At 37.9% G+C, this 22,967-nt stretch overlaps 2 protein-coding genes across 2 annotated transcripts in view; one reads left to right on the top strand and one right to left on the bottom strand.

The window, feature by feature from the left end:
- On the top strand, positions 1–3,612 carry LOC114422951 (UPF0664 stress-induced protein C29B12.11c-like). Its single transcript, XM_028389517.1, has 5 exons — positions 1–199; positions 961–1,072; positions 2,593–2,664; positions 2,751–2,962; positions 3,273–3,612. Exons 1-5 carry the CDS (start codon positions 84–86, stop codon positions 3,379–3,381), a joined length of 621 nt encoding a protein of 206 aa, XP_028245318.1. The 5' UTR covers positions 1–83; the 3' UTR covers positions 3,382–3,612.
- Positions 3,613–7,998: 4,386 nt separating this feature from the next.
- Positions 7,999–22,967, bottom strand: part of LOC114422950 (dual specificity protein kinase YAK1 homolog) — a 33,506-nt gene continuing 18,537 nt past the window's right edge. Inside the window, exons 14-18 of the mRNA XM_028389516.1 lie at positions 14,022–14,096; positions 12,962–13,758; positions 10,580–10,735; positions 9,882–10,174; positions 7,999–8,517 (exon numbers count right to left, since the gene is read on the bottom strand). Coding sequence (XP_028245317.1) covers positions 8,441–8,517; positions 9,882–10,174; positions 10,580–10,735; positions 12,962–13,758; positions 14,022–14,096 — 1,398 coding nt within the window. The 3' untranslated portion in view covers positions 7,999–8,440. The remainder of the gene's footprint in view (positions 8,518–9,881; positions 10,175–10,579; positions 10,736–12,961; positions 13,759–14,021; positions 14,097–22,967) is intronic.

Here is a 22,967-nt window from a genome sequence, read left to right as displayed (position 1 = left end):
GGGGTGGAGGACGGTGAAGTCTGGAAAGACCCACGTGCCGGTTCTTCAATCTTCTAGAGAGAGAGAGAGAGAGAGAGAGAGAGATGGCGTTGAATCCTCAACTGTTTCCAAATGGAATGCCCGTTCCTTTCGTGAACGAGATGTTTGTGTTGGCCAGAGACGGCGTCGAATTCGAGGTCGATAAGATTCCTGCCTCTGGGTCAGTTACCAATTTTTTTCCCCTCTTCTTTCTATAGGATTGATTCTGTTCAATTTTTCAACGAAAAAAAAGAGAGAAGAAAAAGAATATTTGGGGTTGTTATTCATACGATAGCAGAGACAATTGTTGGTTAATTTCAAGATAGCGAGAAGTTGAAAAGAAATTATTAGAGCAACAAACAAACATGTGATTATAAAAAGATTGATATAAAACTAACAATAACTTGAGACTCTACTTTTTATATGCTTATATATATGCTGGGTCAAATTAGGGGGTCTTCTGCTAACTGTGTATTTGGAACATTTGAAAATTGCTTATTTATTTGTAGTTGATTGAGGTCTATATGAAATGTTTTTTTTTTATTTTTTTTTTCATTTGGTATCAAACAACTCTTGTTTGGCACTTTCTAGTTTTTTTTTTTTTTTAACCATGGTTTGGTACCAAGTTTTCAGCCGTGACAAATCTTCATCGAGGAGCTTGAGCTCACACAAGGTAAGTATTCTCCTCCCAACACGATTTAATTCATATCTAAGGTTCAACCAGTTTTGAACTTGAACCACTTGATTAAGAGACACAAGCCATTACCACTTGTGTCAATAGTTGTTGGTTGACATTTTCTAGTTTAAATCAATGTTTAAGTTGTTCCCTTTGTCTGAATTATATATTTCTTCTGTGTTAGTGTTTAATTCCTCTATTTATTTCGGTCAGGTGTATAGAACTATGTATGATATAATGATGATTTTGTTGTTAACTTTTGTCAGCAATCATGGGGGTAATCTCAAAACAAAGGGAATCGTGTATTTGTCGAATATTCGGATGGTCTTCGTTGCTAAAAGTCCAGTTGGACACTTCACTGCTTTTGATATGCCTTTGGTATGTGTTACACCTTTCATTGTTTTGAATTGCTAATGCTATGCTAGCAGGCTATGAAGCACGGACACCTCTTTTGTTTGCTGTGTCGGACTCATTTTTGACACTGACACTTTTCTGAGACTTGTCCAACACTCCTTATTAGGTGTCGAATTTAAAAATTATTTTTGTTGGCTCGAACACTTAAGTTGTCACCTTTACACAATTCATACACTTGAAAAAACATGGAAGGTTGGTTTAAAAATATGAATATTCCATCCATTTAAATATTTTTATATGTTACTCATATTTCGTTTCATTAGAGTCTCTATGTTTGTGTGTGTATGCGGTGTTCCCGTGTCCTAGATTTTAGACATTAGCTTGTCAAGGCGTTCGTGTCTGGTGTTCGTGCTTCATAGCTAGCAGTTTTAAGTTTGCTGTTTTTCCTGTTTTACGTGAAGAGTTTTTTTGGTTACTTCTTCAACTGCCCTTCTTGTTATGCTAAGACAATTTAATGGACCCCTTTCGTGTTGGCTTTGTGGATGAATCTATATCGATCTTTGTCTAGCAGAACCACTGCACCGAATATTGTTAGGTTTGTATTTTTCTGTGTCGAGTCTTTGTCATATCTTCTGTTATGACTTGTGTGAATGCTGAGGGTTGAATTTTAGGCCTTTTGGTTCTTGGCAAATAGTCATTATCATTGCTTGGCTTTATGCCTTGGGCTAAGTGCTAACTCCTTACAACTAAGCATGCTATCGACTTAATTTATTATGTTAGTTTTTGTTATGTTAGTCTGTCAGATTGGTTGGAGCATGATGCATGATAGTTATTAAGTTTGAAAATAACATTATGTATGCAAATAATTGTTATTCTTAATTTCTTTGTCGAAGTTAATGTATGTTAGTATGGGTGACAGGGGAACATAATTGTGTCTCACGTCCTTCAAATGGCTACATAATTAATGTATGTTAGGATAGGCGACACGGGAACATAATCGTGTCTCCCTTCCTTCAAGTGGCTACATAATTAAGAAGTTATTAGCTATCAGCTACGTGCTGTAGTTGTGAGCTTGTTCTTTTGTGCCACTTTCTTGCCATTGTATTTTGGATAAAGGGGGGTAAACACCATTAAGTGCTACTGCTTATTCAATAAGTCTTATTCATAGAACCTAATTAGAGCTTACGGGATTCATAAGCTCAAATAAGTTCACAAGTTTTCTTCCAAACACCCTCAAAATACAATGGCATAAAGTTTGTTCATAAGCTCAAATAAGTCTACACTTTCATGACATTTGATTGTGTCTCGATTTGATTTAATTGGAAAAGTGATGTTTCCACTTAGAATCAAACTTCAGAAGAGTCAATCTGACTTTTGAAGGGAATAAGATGAGAAAAAGCTGTACTTAATTGGGGTTAAAATGTAATATATATTATTTATTGGTTTTGGTTTTTTGGATTGAGAAACATATATTAATTATAAAACCATGCTCTATATATGTCATTTTTATCGTACTGATCCTTAGTTCTTCATTAATTATGCAGCTTTACATCCATGGTGAAAAGTTTAACCAGCCAATATTTCACTGCAACAATCTCTCTGGACATGTTGAACCTGTAAGTAAAATAATGTATTCTTTGTTACCTGGCCCCTTATATCAAAATTATGGGTCCTAAACCCTGAACTTTTTAAATTGCAATAGGTGGTCCCAAATGACCAACACAGAGCTCTTTACTCAACACACTCATTTAAGATCTTATTCAAAGAGGGAGGCTGTGGAACCTTCATTCCCCTTTTCTTCAATTTGATTACTTCAGTGAGGCAGTATAATCAACACACTAATATGCAGACACAAAATTATGTGGATCCTTTGCAGGCATCTCAGACTCCAGTTGATGAGATGATGAGACATGCGTAAGTGAATGTGCTTTAAATTTTTTAGTCATGTTTGTAGAGTTAAGACTATGTGATATATAACCCTAAAACTGTATATTTATGATTGAAAACATCATGCTGGTATGTTATTTAGCTGTACTCCCTCTGGTCTCGATTATAAGGAAAAAAAATTAACTTAACACTAATTGATATCAAGAATAAAAAGGAATATAAAATTTCAATTAAATGAATGATAGTTTGGAGATGGTCTGATTAGTTAGTTTGAAGAGTAGATTGAATGATTTATAATCCAAAAGCTGTAATATTTATGACTGAAAGCGTTATGCAGGTATGTTGATCCTAATGATCCAACAAAAATATTTCTGCAACAACCCAATTCTGATTCTCAGCTTAGGCGTCGAACATATCAGCCACAGGCAGATGGAGGCCATGTCTGAGTCTGAAATTTCACTCTCCTCACTTTCATCGTACTATATATGGGAATTGTGCATTAATACATCAAAATAAATAAAAATCTTATGAGACTGTTTGGATCTATGTTTATAGAATTTATTTTAGATCAATGTGATTATATAAAATTTGATTATGAAGTAATGTAATTTTTTTTTTGTTTGGATAAGAGATTGAAGTGATTTTTAAGAAAATGTTGGTTGGATTTTTTGTTGACATTGAAGCTTCTTATAAAAGTCATGATCATTGTATTATTAGAAAAAGTAATCAAAGCTGAATTGAACACAGATGAGAGTATGTAATAATTATTAACGATATGAAGCAAATTGCTATATATACAGAGGGTTATGCATCACGACTAAACTGAATAGGCCAATGCATGAGATGTATACCTAGTTTTGACATTTGGAATTGTACTGAAGGGTTACATTATTTCCCCTAACCCCTCGGCGATAAATATATAGTTTAAAACATACCAATACATGAGGGTAAAATAATCAATATTGTTTTTCAAATAAACAAAAAACAGTTTAGAGAGTGTACTTATAACATCGGTTTTGGTCAAAATCGATGTCGTAAGCACATTTAACATTGATTTTACCAAAAATCGATGTTGTAAATGCATTTTTTACATCAACCGATGTAGAAAGCGTTTCAAAATACACAATTCAACATCGATTTTTTAAGAATTGATGTTATGCACCTTGCAACATTAGTTTTGATCAAAATTGATGTTATTTTTTGCAGTTTTTGTTTTTTTTTTTATATATTTCTTATTATACGACATCGGTTTTGGTAATAACCGATGTCGTGTAGTACATGTTAACATCGATTTTTTAAAAATCGATGTTAACGTTGTTAACATCGGTAGTGTTAACATCGGTTAAAAATCAATGTTGAAAGTCGAAAACAATCGATGTTGAAAGTCTATTTTTTAGTAGTAATTGTAACATAATCAGTTTGAAGAGTTAGGATGTGTCATGACCTTGTAACATTGGCTTACCGCTTAATTTTAATAAATTAATTTTAAAAATATATTTGTTCTTTATATGTGACCCATTATAAAAATTAAGTTAGTTATGGTCATTGCCCCATTGATAAAAAAAATTATTGAATTATATATATATATATATTTGTTGAGGGACACACAATTAAAGTTATTACTTGAAGACTTAAATATGTTCTTGATCCTTGTTATATACTCTTTTTTTTACATTTGGTCTCTAATAAATTTTTTCTTTGAATCGAGTCTCTAATATTTGAAAACTTTTGTTTGAGGTCTCTTCTGTTAGTTGGAATTCGTTATTTGCTTGCGTGATCGTTAATTGGCTACACAGGCATGCCACGTGTGATTTTTGTCTGACGGATATTACACATGTGACTTTTTTCAAAAAAAAATTTCAAAAGCAAAAATGGCGTCGTTTTGCATAATCTTTTTTTCACCTTCACCACCATGACCTTCAACCTGGTCCTCCTAATGGCCATGGTTGCCACCAACATCCTCTTCCTCTACCACCTCTCCTCCACCCTCCAATCACCCAAACAACTGTCATCGGTCCTGACCAACTCCTTCACAAGCTCCACATCATACACGCCTCCATCAACCACCTCACGTGCCTCCAGAACACCAACAACCCAATCAAAAAATCCACCTTTTTTGTTTATTTTTTCTTATTTGCCCTTTTCCTCTTCTTCTACCTTTCTCTTCCCTTTCATTCCATCTCACCACCATTGTCTCTCCACCACACATGCAACCACACAACATTGCCATCTCCTCCACGAAGGCCTTCGCATCTCCAACCACATCATGTGTCCAGTCGCCATAACGAAGCCACCACAATGGATTCCAACATCTCACAATGGTGACGCGAAGTTTGAGAGATCACAATCGTGCACCAGTCGCCACTACGAAGCCACCACCACGGACCCCAACATCTCCAACAGTCAGGGGGGTGGGGGTGGCATGAAGTTGAAGAGATCGCATGCACAACTTTGTGTGCATAGATCTGTCCATAGATCTATGAAAAATGTGATGGTTGTCGGCTAGAAGAAGAACGCGACAGAGGGTGTTCACCTTCAAAATGCAAGTGCAACAACGGAGGGCCATCATCGACCTTTGAAACTTTTCTTGATTTGATTTTCTTGATCTGGGTTTGTTTTTCTAGATCTAGGTTTAAGGTTATTTACACCCCTGCAAACCCTCAGTCCCAACACTCTTCCCTCGAATCCAAAACCGAATCAGGATCCGAGATTGAATCTAAACCCAAATGCGCCTTGCTGAGAACAACAACAACACCCCGTCACTGACCCCAAACACGTCAAGAAGAAAGCCACCAAATCTTCTTCTGTTGCCAACTCTGCCGTGACTGTTGCTTCCGACGAGATGGAAGAGGACGGAGGGTCTAGGGTTTTGGTGGGGGTTCAAGTGAGTTGGTACACGTGGCACTGCACATGTAATCCCAATCAGACAAAATCACATGTGGTATGCCTGTGTGGCTAGTTAACAGCCACGTAACCAGATAACGAATTTCAACTAATGATAGAGACTTCGGACAAATGTTTTCAAATATTAGGGACCCATCACGAAGCAAAAATGTATTAGGGACCAAATGACAAAAACAAATATATATTAGGGACCAAAAACATATTTAAGCCTTACTTGAATATATTGACAATAATAAAAATGTGAAGACACAAATGAGATTGCATCCATTAAATTTTGAAGTCAACCAACTCATGCATTGCTAATATATTTATATGTGTATGTGTGCTTGCATGTGTCTATGCGTGCGGGCATATGATCAAGTCATTACAAGTCTAATTTTAAAAGAATTAAAAATTGAAATATTCATTTCAAATTAATTTCACTATTTCATTCCTATATAGGTTTAATTATTGTTTTAGCCTCTGAATTTGGGTGTGTGATGTTTTTAGTCCCTAGAATTTAAAAATATTTTTTAGTTCCAAAATTTTGACAAATTATTTCTTTAGTCTGACATAATAAAGTGACACTTTATGACAGCTTTAACACTTTGTGACAGAAATAAAAATGAATATATGATAACTAAAAATGTGCACCACTATATATTAATTACCCCAAAAGTTGTCAACCAATTAAAAAATGAACTAGTATTATGATTTAGTTTGGAAAATCAATCCATTTTTTTTACCAAATTGGTTTTAACGACTTTTAAAATAAGTATAAAAATTGATCTTTGGTATCAAAATTAGTTTAAATCAAACTTAATTAGTGTTTAGGATATTTGGGGTGTGTTTTTTTTTAATCCCTAAAATTTTAGCTGCCATAAATTAATTTTATTTTTAAATCGTTTGAATTAGCATTTCAAAACTAGCACAAGGTGCTAAAAAAAACCCACTACAAAATATTAAAAACCACCATAAAGCCTCAATTTATTTTTAAACTATCATAAATCCTCAATTTATTTTTAAAAATAAACTTAATTAGTGTTTTAGGGTATTTGGGGTGTATTTTTTTTAGTCCCTAAAATTTTAGATACCATAAATTAATTTTATTTTTAAACCATTTGAATTAGCATTTCAAAACGAGCACAAGGTGCTAAAAAGACCGCTACAAAATGTTAAAAACCATTATAAAGCTTCAATTTATTATGTCAAGGACTAAAAAAAACTTGTCAAAATCAGGGACTAAAAAAAATATTTTTAAATTTTAAGGATTAAAAAAAATACATCCTACAAATTCAAGGATTAAAACAGTAATTAAGTCTATTTTATAAAACTGGAAGTGAATTGTCAAGGTGGATAACATATGACTTATATCAAATTGTTGCAATAAAAAATATTAACAAGTGATTATCTCTTTCTAGGTTAGATCGGTTAACATTTTTTCTTATTTATTTTATATTTTATATTTATAATTTATATTGAATACATTAACTATTTTATCCATTGATTGTGAAATATTATAATTACTTGATTATAAAACATTGTTAGTTTTTTTTTTTTCAGATAAAAAAATTAGTAGATTAATATAAAAATTAATAAATAATATTTTATTGTCTTTTTTTTTTCTTATAATTTTTTTGTTATGTTCCAATATTTCTTGACACGGCCCTTGAGAAGAACAAAGAGAAGTAAGAGTGTAAATAGAAACTCAAAATAATAATGAAGATAAAGCTGTAGAGTTTAATCTTTGAAGTCAGTATTCAAAAGGAAGATAAAGGAGATTCAAGACGTTACACAAACCTTTCTATCCATTTCTTATGATTGAATTAAAATTTTAGGCTAAATCGAACTTAAGAGGGATTGCATTATAATTGATTTTCCTTGTATGCTTGCATTAAGATTACTACTACCTTGGTTTTCTTATGTTGACTTGATAAATTTATGAGGCAAGAAGCGCTATTTGTTGCTTTGAGCAAACCATCTCAGATTCTCTGTTAATGCATCCATTGGATTAAATCACGTGTGAGAAGCAAGATTGCTCGATGAGCAAAGGATTAAGCGCTTTCTTATCTAAGGACCAATTCAAATATAACAATATTCAAACGTGAAGAATTTAGCAAGACAACCCACAAAATTTATGTACAACTAAATGGAATTTACTAAATAGTTCAAACTTCAAATTTAGTAAGAACTTTTTTTATATATATATTAAAGGAAGAAAACTTTAGAAGCCTATAAGAACTCAAATAGCTACGCTACTATAAAAAGGCAACGACTGAATAATTTTTTGGCACGCGACCAACTCATAGGATTTCTTTAAGCACAAGCCTTCCAGAAGGTACATGAGCGAAGCGCATATATAGTATGCCTTTGAATTACCAAATACCAATACCCCAATAAATGATCACTGGCATGCAAACAATAACCACAAATTAATTTTAAGCGCAAGCACAATAACTGATCAAAGATATACAAGGGTTTGCTAACGAACCATATAGGGTACTGGCCTTTTTTTTTTTCCCTTTCCCCCTTCCTCCCCATCTACAAAGATTAATCTTGTCATTACCCCCACCCCCACAAAATAAAAATGAAAAACAACCTGAACCATTAGATTGGGCCCTGCTAGTCTATCCTTGCATAATCTTTTCTTGTGCCGGATGTTGGAGGCATGCTTGAGACAGGAGGATTCATTCTTCGCCCTACAATATGTACCAGCCAAGTTAGATTGATATAGATGCATCATATTAGGCTATTTTTTTATAAAAAAAGAATTGTAAAAATGATGTTCATTCCATTAGATAAAAGCAGAACTCAATGGGTATAGCTAGTTGGCAACACACTGAGTTTGGGGGGTTAGGACATGGGTTCGATCCCCACCGAATACACTCTAGGGGAGGAGTGAGGAGTTTTAAGTGTGATTAAATCCTGAACCAAGTGATTACAGTTGTTGTTGATAAAAAAAATCAATAAAAGCTGAAAACAGAAGGGGATTGTTGATCTGACATAATCACAAGAGATGACCATAATCAACTTGGGGGCTTGAAGCAGTTTTGGGCTAAAGAATTTTAAGTTAAAGACTTGGGACTGCTCAAGTACTTCCTTGGGATGGTAGTAGCTCGAACAAAGGATGAAATCTTTGTCTCAAAGGAACTACACCCTGGACCTAATTCAAGATACTGAGATGCTTTGGTGCAAGGACGCCAAAAATCCCATAGAACAAATATAACAGAACGACTTTGCAGATGAAAGGTCTCCAGCTGATAAAACCAGAAAATTAATCTACGCCTGCCATAAGTATGGCAAGTCGCCATTTGTCAAACCCCACAGATACTCATGAAAAGTTGTGAATAGGATCCTATAATACCTTAAAGGTGCACTGACAGGGGTCTTTTCTTTGAAAGAAACTCAAACAAAGGCATTTAAGTATTTACAGACTCAGATTGGGCAGGTTGTGCATCCGAGAAAATCTACTACTATATATTGCCCTTTTGTGTGGGGAACATGGTTACTTGGAGAAGTAAGAAGGAATCCATGGTGGCCAAGAGTAGAGTAGAAGCCAAACAAACTAAGAGCTATAACTCATGGTGAAGGAATTTGGCTGAAAAGAATGTTACAAGAACTCAGAATTCCCACCAACTATACAATGAATATACTTTGTGACAAATTCGGCAGCAATAAGTATGGCTAAGAGTCTGGTTCACTGTGATAGAACAGAACATGTGGAAATTGACTGACACTTAATTAAGGAGAAGATTGACCATGGCCTTGTAAGTGTTACCCATGTGTCATCATGCAACCAATCAGCAGACATCCTAACTAGAGCTCTTCCAAGATGCACATAAGATATTAGATCCAATCTTGGGATGATAGTATCTATCACCCAAATTGAGGGGGAGCGTGAATGATTGTTGCAATCAAACAGAATCATGTGATTCTTATATCTCTATTTATTTACCCTCATAGTATTGGTTCCATAAATGAGAAATACAATTCAATTTTTACTATAGTAATAATCCAAATAACATACAAAAAAGGACAGTAAAATTGAGCAAGTATTATATACCCCATGTCATACTGTTGGTGAATGAGTTATTCCGGGGAGAACGAGGGTCCACACTGCTAAAACCAGAAGAAGGAGCCTGAATCTTAATTTGATTCCACTCAGCACCATGGGGGGGTCTACCATGTGTGAATCTTTGAACAGATTGGTATCCAAAACGACTTGGAGAATTTTGTAAAATATGAGGCATGAGATGAAAATGCTTAGACATAGAGGGTACATATGTTGCTTGAAGATCATGCATTGGAAGGCTACCCATCTCAACATTAGTGAATGCTTGACTTGGTCCATTCAGTCTGAGAACAAGGTAATGCAGTAGAAAAAGGATCAATGATGGTAAAACAAGGATATTCAGATTTTAACTGGAAAGCAGATTATAAGGGAAAGGAAATATTCCAAGGATTTGTGTTTCTTCATTAAGTTAAAACAAATACAAACCACATAAATGACAATAATATCGATTTCCCCATAATTTTAAAACCATTCGAGTTTACCCAAATAATTGTGTTTAAAAAATGAAAGACATCACAAGTTTTGTTATGCTGATACAGGGAAATAATTTTTTTCCTATTTTAAAAGCATAGTTAAAGGCAGTGCAACTTATCTACATATTTTAATCTGCAGCCAAGGAAAACACAAACCACAACAACCATGGAAAAAGTACAGCAAAATGACAAAAAAATTAACAGTAAACAACCCACCTTTGCATGATTATTGGAGGAGTGTTTGTGCTCGAAACATGGTTGAACCTTCCAAATCCAGCCCATGTTTCAGTAGCACCAAGATTCATACTTCTGCCAAACTCAGTTGTCAAACTGCTTTCATCTGAACCATCCTCTTGAAGAAGTAATTCATCACTGGCATGAGAATAAAATTATCGATGAGAACATTAATCCTCAATTCATCATTATATGTATTGTTAAATTAGTAATTAACTTCAGGGAATGACTACTAGAAGATTCGATATCATAACCAAGTCTGCTTCATGACCATCATTGGCAGAAATTGGTAGAATTTCTCCAGACAGATTCAAGTTTCATGCAATTCTATCTAGGACAACACTATTATCTTTTCACCTGTGTATTCAGTTTTATTTCCATCGTTTTTTTTTGTCTGTGGAAATTGAAGAATGTTTCGGGGGATTTATAACAACTCACACACCCGTCTCAACCAAATGAGTTAGACCCCTTGCATTTTTATTTCCTTCTTTAATCTCTTGTTTTATATATTCTGTTAGTATTTTGTTTTTTTTTTCTAAAGAACATCTCTCTGGTTCAAGCCATCTTATCTTGATCTCCTCTCCATTCCTTATTTCATATAAAACTTAAAAAGCACCAGTACCTAATACTAATTACACATTAGGTCAATTTATTTGGGTTATGATGCATGAATAAATGTTGCTCACATGAATTACATCCTTATTTCTCGATACTGTCAAACTTAGACCAAATACTCAATCTTGTTTAATATTATAAAAATGTCTCTGCAAAAAATATCAGAGAATTAATTCCTTATTCGATCTTCATAATATAGTTTCTCTTATTTCAGTCAAGAGTATCCTTTAGAACAGAAAGACTATATTATCATCTAACCTCATTCAAACACCAAAATTGTGCCTTTCGAATATCCTATACTGTATTACTCTTCTGTGGATACTGATATCAATGTGTAGGTACATTTTAGAGGACTAAGGTGGGAAAATGGAGAACTGAAACAGAAAATAGGCCAGATAGGGTATTCGAAAGGCATACCTTCATTCTTGCACATCTTCCCTCCCCTCTATTAGGGATATCATATGCTAATGCTAGATAATCTGTTGGGTTTCAATAGTTAGTTGTAACTGTGTAACTGACTGCTGAGACAACAGTCAGTCCTCAGCAGTCTATAAATATCTGTACACCTATATACTTAAGTGAGAATTCATTTTATCCTTTTTTCTTGAAATTTCTTCTCTGTTCTCTCTCTCTCTCTGTGAACCCTAAATCTGATTCTATAACTCTATCTTCTCCCTTCCCCTTATAAAATTTTGGAGCTATTCTCAGATTCACAAGATAATGGTGGAGACAATGCCCCTTGATATCAAGTTCAACCTTCTGACCCCACAGACGATAGTTCTTGGTGTCCATTTTTTCCAATATGGTGTGAGAGAACATAATCCCAGCAGTCGGAGGAAAAGATGAAACTGGTTCTGCATGACAAGGTGGAGGAGGGGAAGAAGAATGATCGAAACCGCAAATGGAAGTCATGGATGAGATCTAGGGTTCGAACCCTGCTCTTGATAGCAAATTAGATTCAAAGAAAAAGAGAATTGTATTCTGTAACAAATGAATTCAATCAAAACTGAAGAGAGATTAAAAGGAGTATTTATATGAGACAGGTTAGAGGCTCTAAGCTCTAACTAACTCTAAGTTGAGTTAGAGGAGAAACAGAATAGTAAAATATCCTACTAATTACTGCTGTAGATTGGAGTGTTAAAGGAGCTGCAGTTATTCAACTGCAGTCTCACAGTGACTTATGATAGTTAGTTAGTACTCAGGTTGGTTAGGTTAGTTAGGCAGTTACTAATAACTGATTATCACTGCAGTTGAATAACTGCAGCTCCTTTAACACTCCAATACAGTACAAAGTATAAAATAAAGAAAAATAGTAAAAAATATACTCTAATACATGGTAGTTGAGTATATTGACAAGATGCCTGCTTCTATCATGATCTGTCAGAGGCTTCCCTTGACCTGGAAGGAGTGTGACATTATTAGTAGTAGAGTTTTTCATGCCCTCTCCCCTAATCCAGGTTCCTCTTTATTCTCTTCACTCCCACTAATTGTTCATATAAACCTCCTTTGTTAAATGCTCCTTGCTTTGGGCCCAGGCCCCATTGTATCTCAAAATGAAAAAATGTTAATTGCTGACCCTCTCTTTAATTTTTTGCATGTTATAAACAAATAAAATCTTCAACATGCAGGCATGATAGTCATATTTATAAAAAATTATGTTACATGAAACACACAACAGGCATCCAATATATCATTTTTAATTAAAAAATAGTCAACGATAAATAAGTTGTTTAGGAGCCAATTGTGTACCTATAATTAGGGTCCCAATCACCAGGATCAGGCAAAGAAATGCCTGTCTCCGCATTGTCATAAACCAATTCTGTTGATTGTGAGTTCATACTAGCACTGGGCTTCATCAAGGATGAAATGTTCTGATTAGCAGATAATCCTCCACTTCCTCGCTGCTTCCAGTTTCCAGGATTACTATTTGACTGTAGATATGATGGTGAACTGCCAAGAGCTTGTGATGTTCCCTCAGTATGGCTTGTGCTGTCAAGATATTGACCTTGCCAATGTGAAGAAAATGCTTCTAGAGTTTGAGGACTTCCGGAATGTCCCCAATTTTTTCTTCTATTAAACTGGCTAGCTGCAGCTGTCTTGCCTAAAGGTGATCCATGAGAAGTTCCTCTTGCAGGAGATGTGGGTCCGTAGTGTCCTGGAGAACCGACTGAAACCTGACTATAGGAACTTGGTGGAGTAAATTGAGATGGGCTGGCACCAAGGGGCAGGGGAGCAAAATTTCCCGCTGCCGGACTTATGCCCAGCCCATTCCCAGGTTGGTACTTAACTCTCCTCCTAGCATCTGGACTATTCCCAAGCATTGACATACTTCCCTGATTGTGCATGTTCATAACAGATGGACCAATAGGTGAATAGTAAGCAAACATGTTACTGCTCTCTCCATAACTTCCATAGCTGCTTCCAAGCCCAACACTATCATTATAGCTCCCATGACTTCCTACACTGCCATAACTATTAGCAGGCGGATGTTGAACCATCTGAAAATGTGGACTGCTATAGAGGGAAGCTCTGCTTTTTCCTGGAACCTGCAGGAACAAAATACAGTCAAGTAGGAACAAAATAGAGGAGAGCTCTTCTTTTTAAATCCAGTTTGAGATGAGGCCCCGTGCTCTCTAGTGTACAAGATTATTTTCTCTTTGGAAACTTTTTAACATTATTTCCATGTCCTTCATAATTTAAGAAAGTTATCATAAATGTATCCAACTTCATTACTTGAGAAGGCAAAGATAGTAATATTCACTACTTGAGAAGATAAAGGCAGTAATATTTAAGGTAGTAGCAGGCTCACATTAGGTGATAGACCAGCAGCAAACCAGTGTCCTCCTCCTGGATGATTATCCACCTTGATATTTTGAACTACTGGCTGTAAAGTCACCGATAAATAAGATGAACTTTAAATGATGAAGATATTGGAATTTATGTATTGATCTGATCAAATAACTAACTGCAAGATACAACAGCAACATCCAAATAAAGTAGACCGATTAAGTGATGGGAATATAGCAAAAAATAACATGAAGAGAACAAAACTAAATGAATGAACTTTGTGAAACATTAATCAAACACTATTTGAAAGAAAAAAGGTGTTGAAATAAAGAAAAGCATATGCTGAAAACTGTTTTATCTACATCACAAACTCAATATTTTCATAGAATATAGATTCAATTTCCCTACAAACTATATTTACATGATACATTGAACCTAAATACTGAACCTAGACATAATGATACACAATTTGAACACAAGATACAACCATTAATTCAAATGAGGATTAAGCAGCATCAATAACTGCTCACATTCACTTCTTGCTGTTGTACTTATATATGGGAAAATCTGGTAACTTGAAGAAACAAGAAGCAATTGGTCATAGCTTGCAGCAGTGCTGAAGCTGAACTCCAAACACTGACACATTGCATATGTTTTTATTTATTTTTGTATATATATATATATATTATATAGAATATTAAAAATCAGTACAATCGGTACTGTTGTACATACATCCTAGCATTTGCAAGGTGCAGAACTATGGTGACCTAATACATGCTAACCAACATGAATTAGGAAACCAAAGATCTGGCTAACCGCTACGTACCCAACCAGTCGTAATAAGATTCTATAAGCTATCTCCCCCCAGAAACAAAAAACTATCCTAATGTTACTGGACCAAGAATGAAACAGGATGTCAAATCCTTTCTCCAAATGTTTAAGCCAGGTCCAACAATAAAATAGAGCATCCTCCATCACTTTATGACTGTTGAAACTTTCATTTTGGAAGACAATCCTATTCCTATGATGCCAAATACACCATGTCAAAGCAATCCATCAAGTCTGCCACCGCTGAGCCAAGATTGCAGTATGAGTGTTGAAGGAAATGCTGTTTTGGATTTTTCGAGAAAGCACCCACTACATTTACCCAATATCGCAATTCCCACCATAGCGGCAAGATTTTAGCACAGGTAAAGGATAAATGAGCCTCGTCCTCATCATGACTTCTGCAAAATGGGCATCTGACATCATTAATGTCGACATTCCACCTTGATGAAATGATCTGGGTAGAAAGATTACTTTATGAAATGAAGGGTCAATAAAATACTTTTGAGAATCGGGCTTCAATCAACACTGCAACGAATTGGATACTTCCCAATATGTATTTCAATAGTATTTGAAAAGCTTGCCTTAAAAAATTTTGGGCAGCCATGTTCTTCCTCATGCTGTGAGAGGAATTGGAGTTCATACTCATTTGTTCATTCTTTGAAGGGAAACAAAACAGATCCAAAAAGGGCTGAATAATGGTTTATATGCAGTCCAACCTTCAACTTTTGTCTAGAAAAGATGAGGGGTATAATTGTATAAAAAAGGAGAGACAATACTATGGGACATTCGTGGATATGCATGATCCACTTGATGATGGTGCTGGACTTGTCGAATTGGCTGAGTTGTCTCTTAATGAACCAAACTTAGAAGTTGTGTTTTTTCTGAAGATGATAACGGAAGAGAGGAGAATGATAGTATGATACAATTAGCATAAGATAGTAATTTAGTAATGATGCCTTTGAAATTTGAACTGTAAGCTATTGTATAGAGTCAATACTTGTTTTGAGTTCTAGCAATGATGCTTTTACCGTTACAGTTAGCCAAAACTGATTATGATATAGGCAAAAACAATTTGTTTCTTAAGATCACAAATATCTTTTTATAAATTTTGATCATCATAGTTATTGTGGAGAACCAGAATATAATATTCTTTATTTATTAATAATGTAAAATAGGAAAAAACTGAGGGAAACTTGTGTGAAAACCGTATGTTGGATTACACAGCAGGCGTGCTTATATAGGATAATTACATTAATTATACATAAATAGAGAATATTCTGTTTCCTCCAAATCAAAGATAATATCCCTATAAACTGTAATTAATACTAGAATCAGAATATTAATTATGATTTTCAACAATCCCCCTCAAGCTGAAGCTTACGAAGCAATCAACTTGTTACAAGAAAATTTATTCCCAAAAAATAAAGAGATTGGGCGAAAGTGAGAGATGAGAGAGAGAGAGAAGGAGAGAGATGATGTGAGAGTGAGCGAGAGTGAGAGTGATAACCAGTGGGTAAAGGTTAGGTCCAGAAATGAGAGGAGGCACGAAAGGGTTAGGCCGGATCCCCGGCAATGCTACGCCGGCAACATGCCTGAGAAACAACAACTCCACCATGCAAAAGCCAATTGGAGGGAGAGATCAGACATCTCAACATTTTATTTCACGAGGTTCTCGGAAAGTGTAACGGAGAGGGACCTATGGGCTCATTTCAAAAGATGGGGGGACGTAAGGGAGATCTTTATCTCCAAACAAAGAAACAAAATGGGGAGGAGATTCGGATTTGTGAGGTTCAGGGGGGTCTTTGACGTACGACGATTAGAAAGTCAGCTTGATAAAATCGTTGTAGGAGGTTTGAAGTTGTACGTTAACGTTCCCAAATATGTGAGACAAACAGGGGGACAAACACGGAGCAACACAGGACTCTATCCTCAGAGGATGGTAGGCAACGGTGCAACGTTAACAACCCACCATCCACACCCTCAGCAAAGGGTACCAACGCCGTCGTATGCGAAGGTTCTCCTAAGTGACCCGCGTAACGCTGTGCAGAGGCGAAACGTGGTGAGTGTAAGCCCCAAACAAGCATGGTCGCAGTCTTCTGCACATATCGACTTACTGGCGGGACCCAAACAGTGGTATTCTGACGCGTGGGTGGGTCGTTTGAAGGACATTTCGAGCTTCCTTACACTAGAGGAAGACATTTCCTGGGAACTGGGTACAGACGTCGTGCCCAAGTATCTCGGGGACGATATGACCCTACTCCTCAGGCTCACTGATAGTAGGGCAGCAGAATTGGTCAAGGAAGAAAATCAGTTCGGGACGACGCCGTTCTATTCAATGGAGAAATGGAACTCAAACATTAGAACGGGCTGCAGGTTAATTTGGGCCAGGTGTTGGGGAATCCCAATAGTAGCTTGGGATATCGAAAACATCCGCAAGATCGTATCCGCGATAGGTGACTTGGTGGACGTTGATGATGATGCGGAGGAGCGCCGAAGGTTGGATCGGGCGAGAGTACTAATCAGGACCCCATGGAAGCCTACCATCCAGCACCTGGTGAACCTTAATATCGGCGGCGAAACACACCAGGTACATATCGTCGAAGAGACGTCGAACGATATCAGAAAATGTGCATGTCACAGCCGCAGCAGCCCCGGCTCATCGGAGGAAATCTCGTCTTTTGACGGCGACGACGACTGGCTCATTCCGAACCCCGCTAGTGGTTCGGACACCGTCATCACACCGGCAGGGATTGACGGCGGCAGTTCTGGTGGGGGAAACACCTCCGCAAGGACACCTCTAACCGGCGCAACATTACCCAAAGGTCCGATCACTGATGTTGGACCCGCGGGTATTAACCGAGGTACGAGGATATTACCCAAGATCAGCTTTTCAGATGAGGCAGGCGTGGAGGCTCAAAAAAGGAAGGTGACAGATGATTTCCCAATCCTGGGGTCAGAGGATGTTTGCGACAAAGTGGCATATACCAGTGCAGGGAATGAGACGGGTCAAGGGGATATGGTGGAGCAGCCCACGACACATGAACCCCAGCTTTCTGGCATCGTAGACCATGCAAGGTACCAACTCCAGTATCAAGGTGGAGACTGCAGTGACCCACAGCTGGCAGCTCAGGAAGGCGACAACACAATCACTGATGGCACCCGTAGACATGCTCAATGTTCCGAAGATAGTAACGGGGACAATTTTAATAGAGTGGTTGGAGATGGGCCTGTTATTTCGGGCCCTAATAATAACACCCCACCAACAAAAGCCGTAACCTTCGTTTCTAGCCCAAGAAAAGAATTAATTAAAAATCCCGAGCCCCTTCAGCTGATAGAAATTACCAACACTACTCCCCCCCCTGCATCTTGTGACGCTAACAATGGGCTCACAGAAATGGGCCTGCCGGATAGCACTAACGCAGAAAATACACCCCACCCCTACAAATTCACCACTGAATTGAAGGCTGAATCCCCCCTGGGTTGGAAGGTGTACTCCAGAGGGAGATGGTGCAGAAAGAAAAAGGCCCACAATAGCGAAATTGTGAAGCTAAAGGCTGGAGACAATGACACCAATATTCAACAACAGCCCAAAGTAGCTTTTGACAATTATCATGAGACTAACATACGCCCTCCTCAACCCCTGTGCGAAAATCTCGACGCCCCTCCAGATCATATGGTCAAAGACGCTCTACCAACTGACAACGTGGACTCCACAGTGTTTCTTATGGAGGCAGAGGACCACTGGAACATGGCGAAGCAGCTGGGGATTACCTGCGACATGGATCACCACAGTTTTATCAAAAGTTTTAGCGATATGGAGGATAGAGATTTGAAAGAGGCAGAGAAGTTGGGTAATAGGTTAGGGGCCTCATGAATATTCTCTCTTACAATGTACGAGGGCTGGGGAGGGGAGTCAAATGGAGCGCTATCCGGAGGCTGGTGAGGAAGCATAAAGTAGACCTTCTCTGTCTCCAGGAGACGAAAAGGGAGCAAGTTGACAAAAAAACGTGTCAAATCCTTTGGGGAGATGACGATGTGTGTTGGGAAGCGCTTCCTGCAGAAAATACAGCAGGTGGTTTATTATGTGTATGGAATGACAAAAGATTCAAATTGGAAAGTAAGATATCAGGAAGGGGGTTCATCTTGTTGGATGGAGTATGGATCAATGAAGCCCAAAGAGTCCACATAATTAATCTGTATGCCCCATGCGAAATTCAGAATAAGAGGGAACTCTGGGAATCTCTTAAACTGCACAAAAGTCTGAACCCAAATGGATTATGGTGCCTAGTGGGTGACTTCAACAGCATTAGAAGTCCATCTGAGAGAGTGGGAGTATCTCAGCAAGGGACGGATGATAGACTTATTACAGAATTCAATGACTGGTTGGGGGATATGGAAGTTGAGGAGCCACCATGTGCGGGAAGAAAATATCCGTGGTATAGGCCGAACGGAACCGCAAAAAGCAAGTTGGACAGAGCTTTTATTTCTACTGAATGGTTCACAAAATGGCCAACTAGCACACAATTTACTCTGGACAGGGACTTTTCTGATCACTGCCCTGTTCTATTCAGTTCCAAAAACGTGGATTGGGGTCCCAAACCATTCCGAATCCTGGACTGTTGGCTCAAGGATAAGTCCTTCGTGCAGACAGTAAATGAATGCTGGTCTCAGACACATATAAGGGGGTGGGGTGGTTTCGTCTTAAAAGAGAAGTTTAAAAGTCTTAAAGAGAGGCTGAAGACATGGAACAAGGAGAAGTTCGGAGACACATACAAGAAGGTTCAAATTCTACAAGAGGAGTTGTGCAAACTGGAATCCGAAACTGCTGATAGGGTATTATCCACTCAAGAAAACCTGAAAAGGAAAATGATTCAGCAGCAGCTATGGGAAGCAGCCAAATCACACGAGTCATTAATGAGGCAAAAAGCAAGGTCTAAGTGGATCAAAGAAGGAGATTGCAACTCCCGTTATTTCCACTTGATGCTCAATTCTAACCGCAGATACAACGCTGTGAATGGGGTGCTCATTGACGGCTCATGGGTTGATGAACCATTAAAAGTGAAAGAAGAGGTGCACAGGTTTTTCCAGCAGAGATTTTCAGAACCTATGCAGTGCAGGCCACAGCTGAATGGGATATCCTTCTGTAACATTGGCCAGCAGCAAAATCAGATGTTGGTGGGTAATTTTTACGAGGAGGAAATAAGGAGGGCAGTTTGGGATTGCGGAAGTGAGAAAAGTCCAGGCCCCGATGGCCTAAATTTTAAGTTTATTAAGCAATTTTGGCCGCTGCTAAAGACTGACATTATTCGCTTCCTTCATGAATTCCATGCAAGTGGGATTTTCCCTAAGGGAAGCAATGCATCCTTCATCACCTTACTTCCTAAGGTTCCTGATCCCCAAACACTCAATGACTTCAGACCTATTTTGCTTATCGGATGCACATACAAGATTGTGGCCAAGCTCTTATCAAGTAGGTTGAAGAAAGTCTTGCCAACCATCATTGATGAGAGACAATCTGCCTTCATAGATGGCAGACAGCTGCTACATAGTGTTATCATTGCAAATGATGTGTTGGAGGAAGCAAAAAAGGGGCAAAAGCCATGTTTGATGTTCAAAGTGGATTTTGAGAGAGCTTATGACGTGTTATCCTGGGATTTTCTAAGCTATATGATGTCCAGAATGGGGTTCTGCAAGAAATGGATTTGCTGGATCCAAGCGTGCCTCAAATCTGCCTCGGTATCGGTACTTGTAAATGGGAGCCCCACTGCAGAATTTATTCCTTACAGAGGTCTGAGGCAGGGAGACCCTTTAGCACCTTTGCTTTTCAACATCGTCGCGGAAGGTCTAACTGGTATTATGAGAAAAGCAGTAAATGAAAAGCTCTTCTCTGAATTCTTGGTTGGCAAAGACAGCATACCTGTTAGCATACTTCAATACGCCGACGATACTGTATTTTTTGGGGAGCCTACCATGCAAAATGTCAAGGTTATAAAGACAATATTAAGGGGATTTGAATTAGTTTCTGGTCTTAAGATAAATTTTGCAAAGAGCTACTTTGGTGCAGTGGGCAAATCCGATCAGTGGGTTAGAGAAGCTGCTGAATTCTTGAACTGCAGGATTTTGTCGCTACCGTTCACATATTTGGGCATTCCCGTTGGGGCAAACCCAAGGCGTGGTCAGCTGTGGGATCCGGTTATTAGGAAGTGTGAGAGCAAAATAGCAAGATGGAAACAAAGGCACTTATCTTTTGGGGGGAGAGTGACCCTCATTCATTCCACATTATCCTCCATCCCCATCTATTTTCTCTCTTTTTTCAGGTTGCCCGCAAAGGTAGCAGAGAAACTGATCCGAATCCAGCGTAATTTCTTATGGGGAGGTGGCTCGGAGCAGCGAAAAATACCATGGGTGAACTGGAAAACAGTTTGCCTTCCAAAGGATAGAGGGGGCCTCGGTATAAAAGATATAAGGGCTTTCAACAAGGCACTACTTGGAAAATGGAGATGGGAGATGCTTTAGCAAAGTAACAGGTTATGGTCCAAGATACTGGACTCCAAGTATGGTGGATGGAGATCATTGGTGGAAGGCAGTAGAAGGAATAATGAGTCAGGTTGGTGGAAAGACTTAATGGAGGTTACACATGACCAACAGATGAATTCTATCCTCCAAGAGGGCACTACTTGGAGGGTGGGATGCGGGGACAAAATCAAATTCTGGGAGGACTCATGGGCTGGACACGGAGAGGCTCTAAAGATGAAATACCCAAGGCTGTATAGGATATCCCTTCAGCAGCATAAACTCATTCAGCAGGTGGGAAGTTTCAATGACTCCTCATGGGAATGGAACCTCTCATGGAGAAGGTCTTTGTTCGATAATGAAATCGCATCTGCTGCAGGTTTTTTGGAAGAAATTTCTCAGATTACAATCCAGCGACATATAGCAGATTGTTGGAAGTGGGAAGCAGAGCCTAATGGTTGCTACTCTACAAGGAGTGCATATAACATGTTACAAGAAAGATCAGTGGGAGCAAATCCGGATGAAGCACTGCAGAACCTTTGGAAATTAAAAATCCCATCCAAAGCTGCAATTTTTGCTTGGAGACTCATCAAAGATCGATTGCCGACTAAGTCTAATTTGAGAAGGAGGCAAATAGAGATAAATGACAGCACATGCCCGTTTTGCAGAATTCAGCAGGAGGATGCAGCCCATCTCTTTTTCAATTGCACCAAATCTCTAGCCTTATGGTGGGAATCCTTAGCGTGGACTGGAATAGTTGGGGCATTCCCCATAATCCCTAGGTACCATTTTCTGCAGCACCAAAATGGTATGAATGGTGGGAAAAGAAACAATAGGTGGAAGTGCTGGTGGGTAGCCTTAACGTGGTCAATGTGGCAACACAGAAATAGGATCCTATTCTCGAACGAACCATTCAATGCTACTAAGCTGATGGATGATGCTCTGTTTTTACTTTGGTCTTGGCTTCGAGCTTCAGAGAAAGACTTCACTATGCACTTCAACTATTGGTCTACCAACTTACCAATATGTTTTTCAGCAGATTAGGAGGGTTCACTAGCTGTGGGGGCAGTATTTTAGGAGGGCTCACAAGCCATGGGGCTTTGATGATGTATTCTTTTATATAGGGTGGTTCATATCAATCTGAAAGTAACTTGACATATCCACTAGGATTTCTCTAAAACTTTGTAATTATAGTACCCCTGGTACTCTTATATTTATATACATATCATATTTTGCTGATCAAAAAAAAAAAAAAACAAGAAAATTTATTCCCAATAATAAATAAAAAACATAACAGAAATGGAGTTCCAGCAAAAAAATGTTTGAAGGACAACTCAAGGATGTTGGTGAAGTTGGGGATAATATTGCTAGAAAGAGACAGCTATTCATCAGACTAAGAAAAGCAAGTTCCAACTTTCTTAAAACCATCATTTGGAAGCTTCAAACCAATATTTTGAAGACAACTCAGGGATCTTGGTGAAATCAAGGAATATTGCTAGGAAGAGAGAGCTAGAATACCCACCAGCTTAAGTAAATCCAAAGCAAGTTCCGCTCTTCTTAATACCAAGATTTGGAAGCTTCAAACAAAGTGTGGAGACTCAATTATTCAAGAGACGAAATCATCATA

Source organism: Glycine soja, chromosome 8 (assembly GCF_004193775.1).
Source record: "Glycine soja cultivar W05 chromosome 8, ASM419377v2, whole genome shotgun sequence".
Classification (NCBI taxonomy): Eukaryota; Viridiplantae; Streptophyta; class Magnoliopsida; order Fabales; family Fabaceae; genus Glycine; species Glycine soja.
Note: the sequence above shows the minus strand (reverse complement) of the source record. Positions and strands in the feature narration are given on the sequence as shown.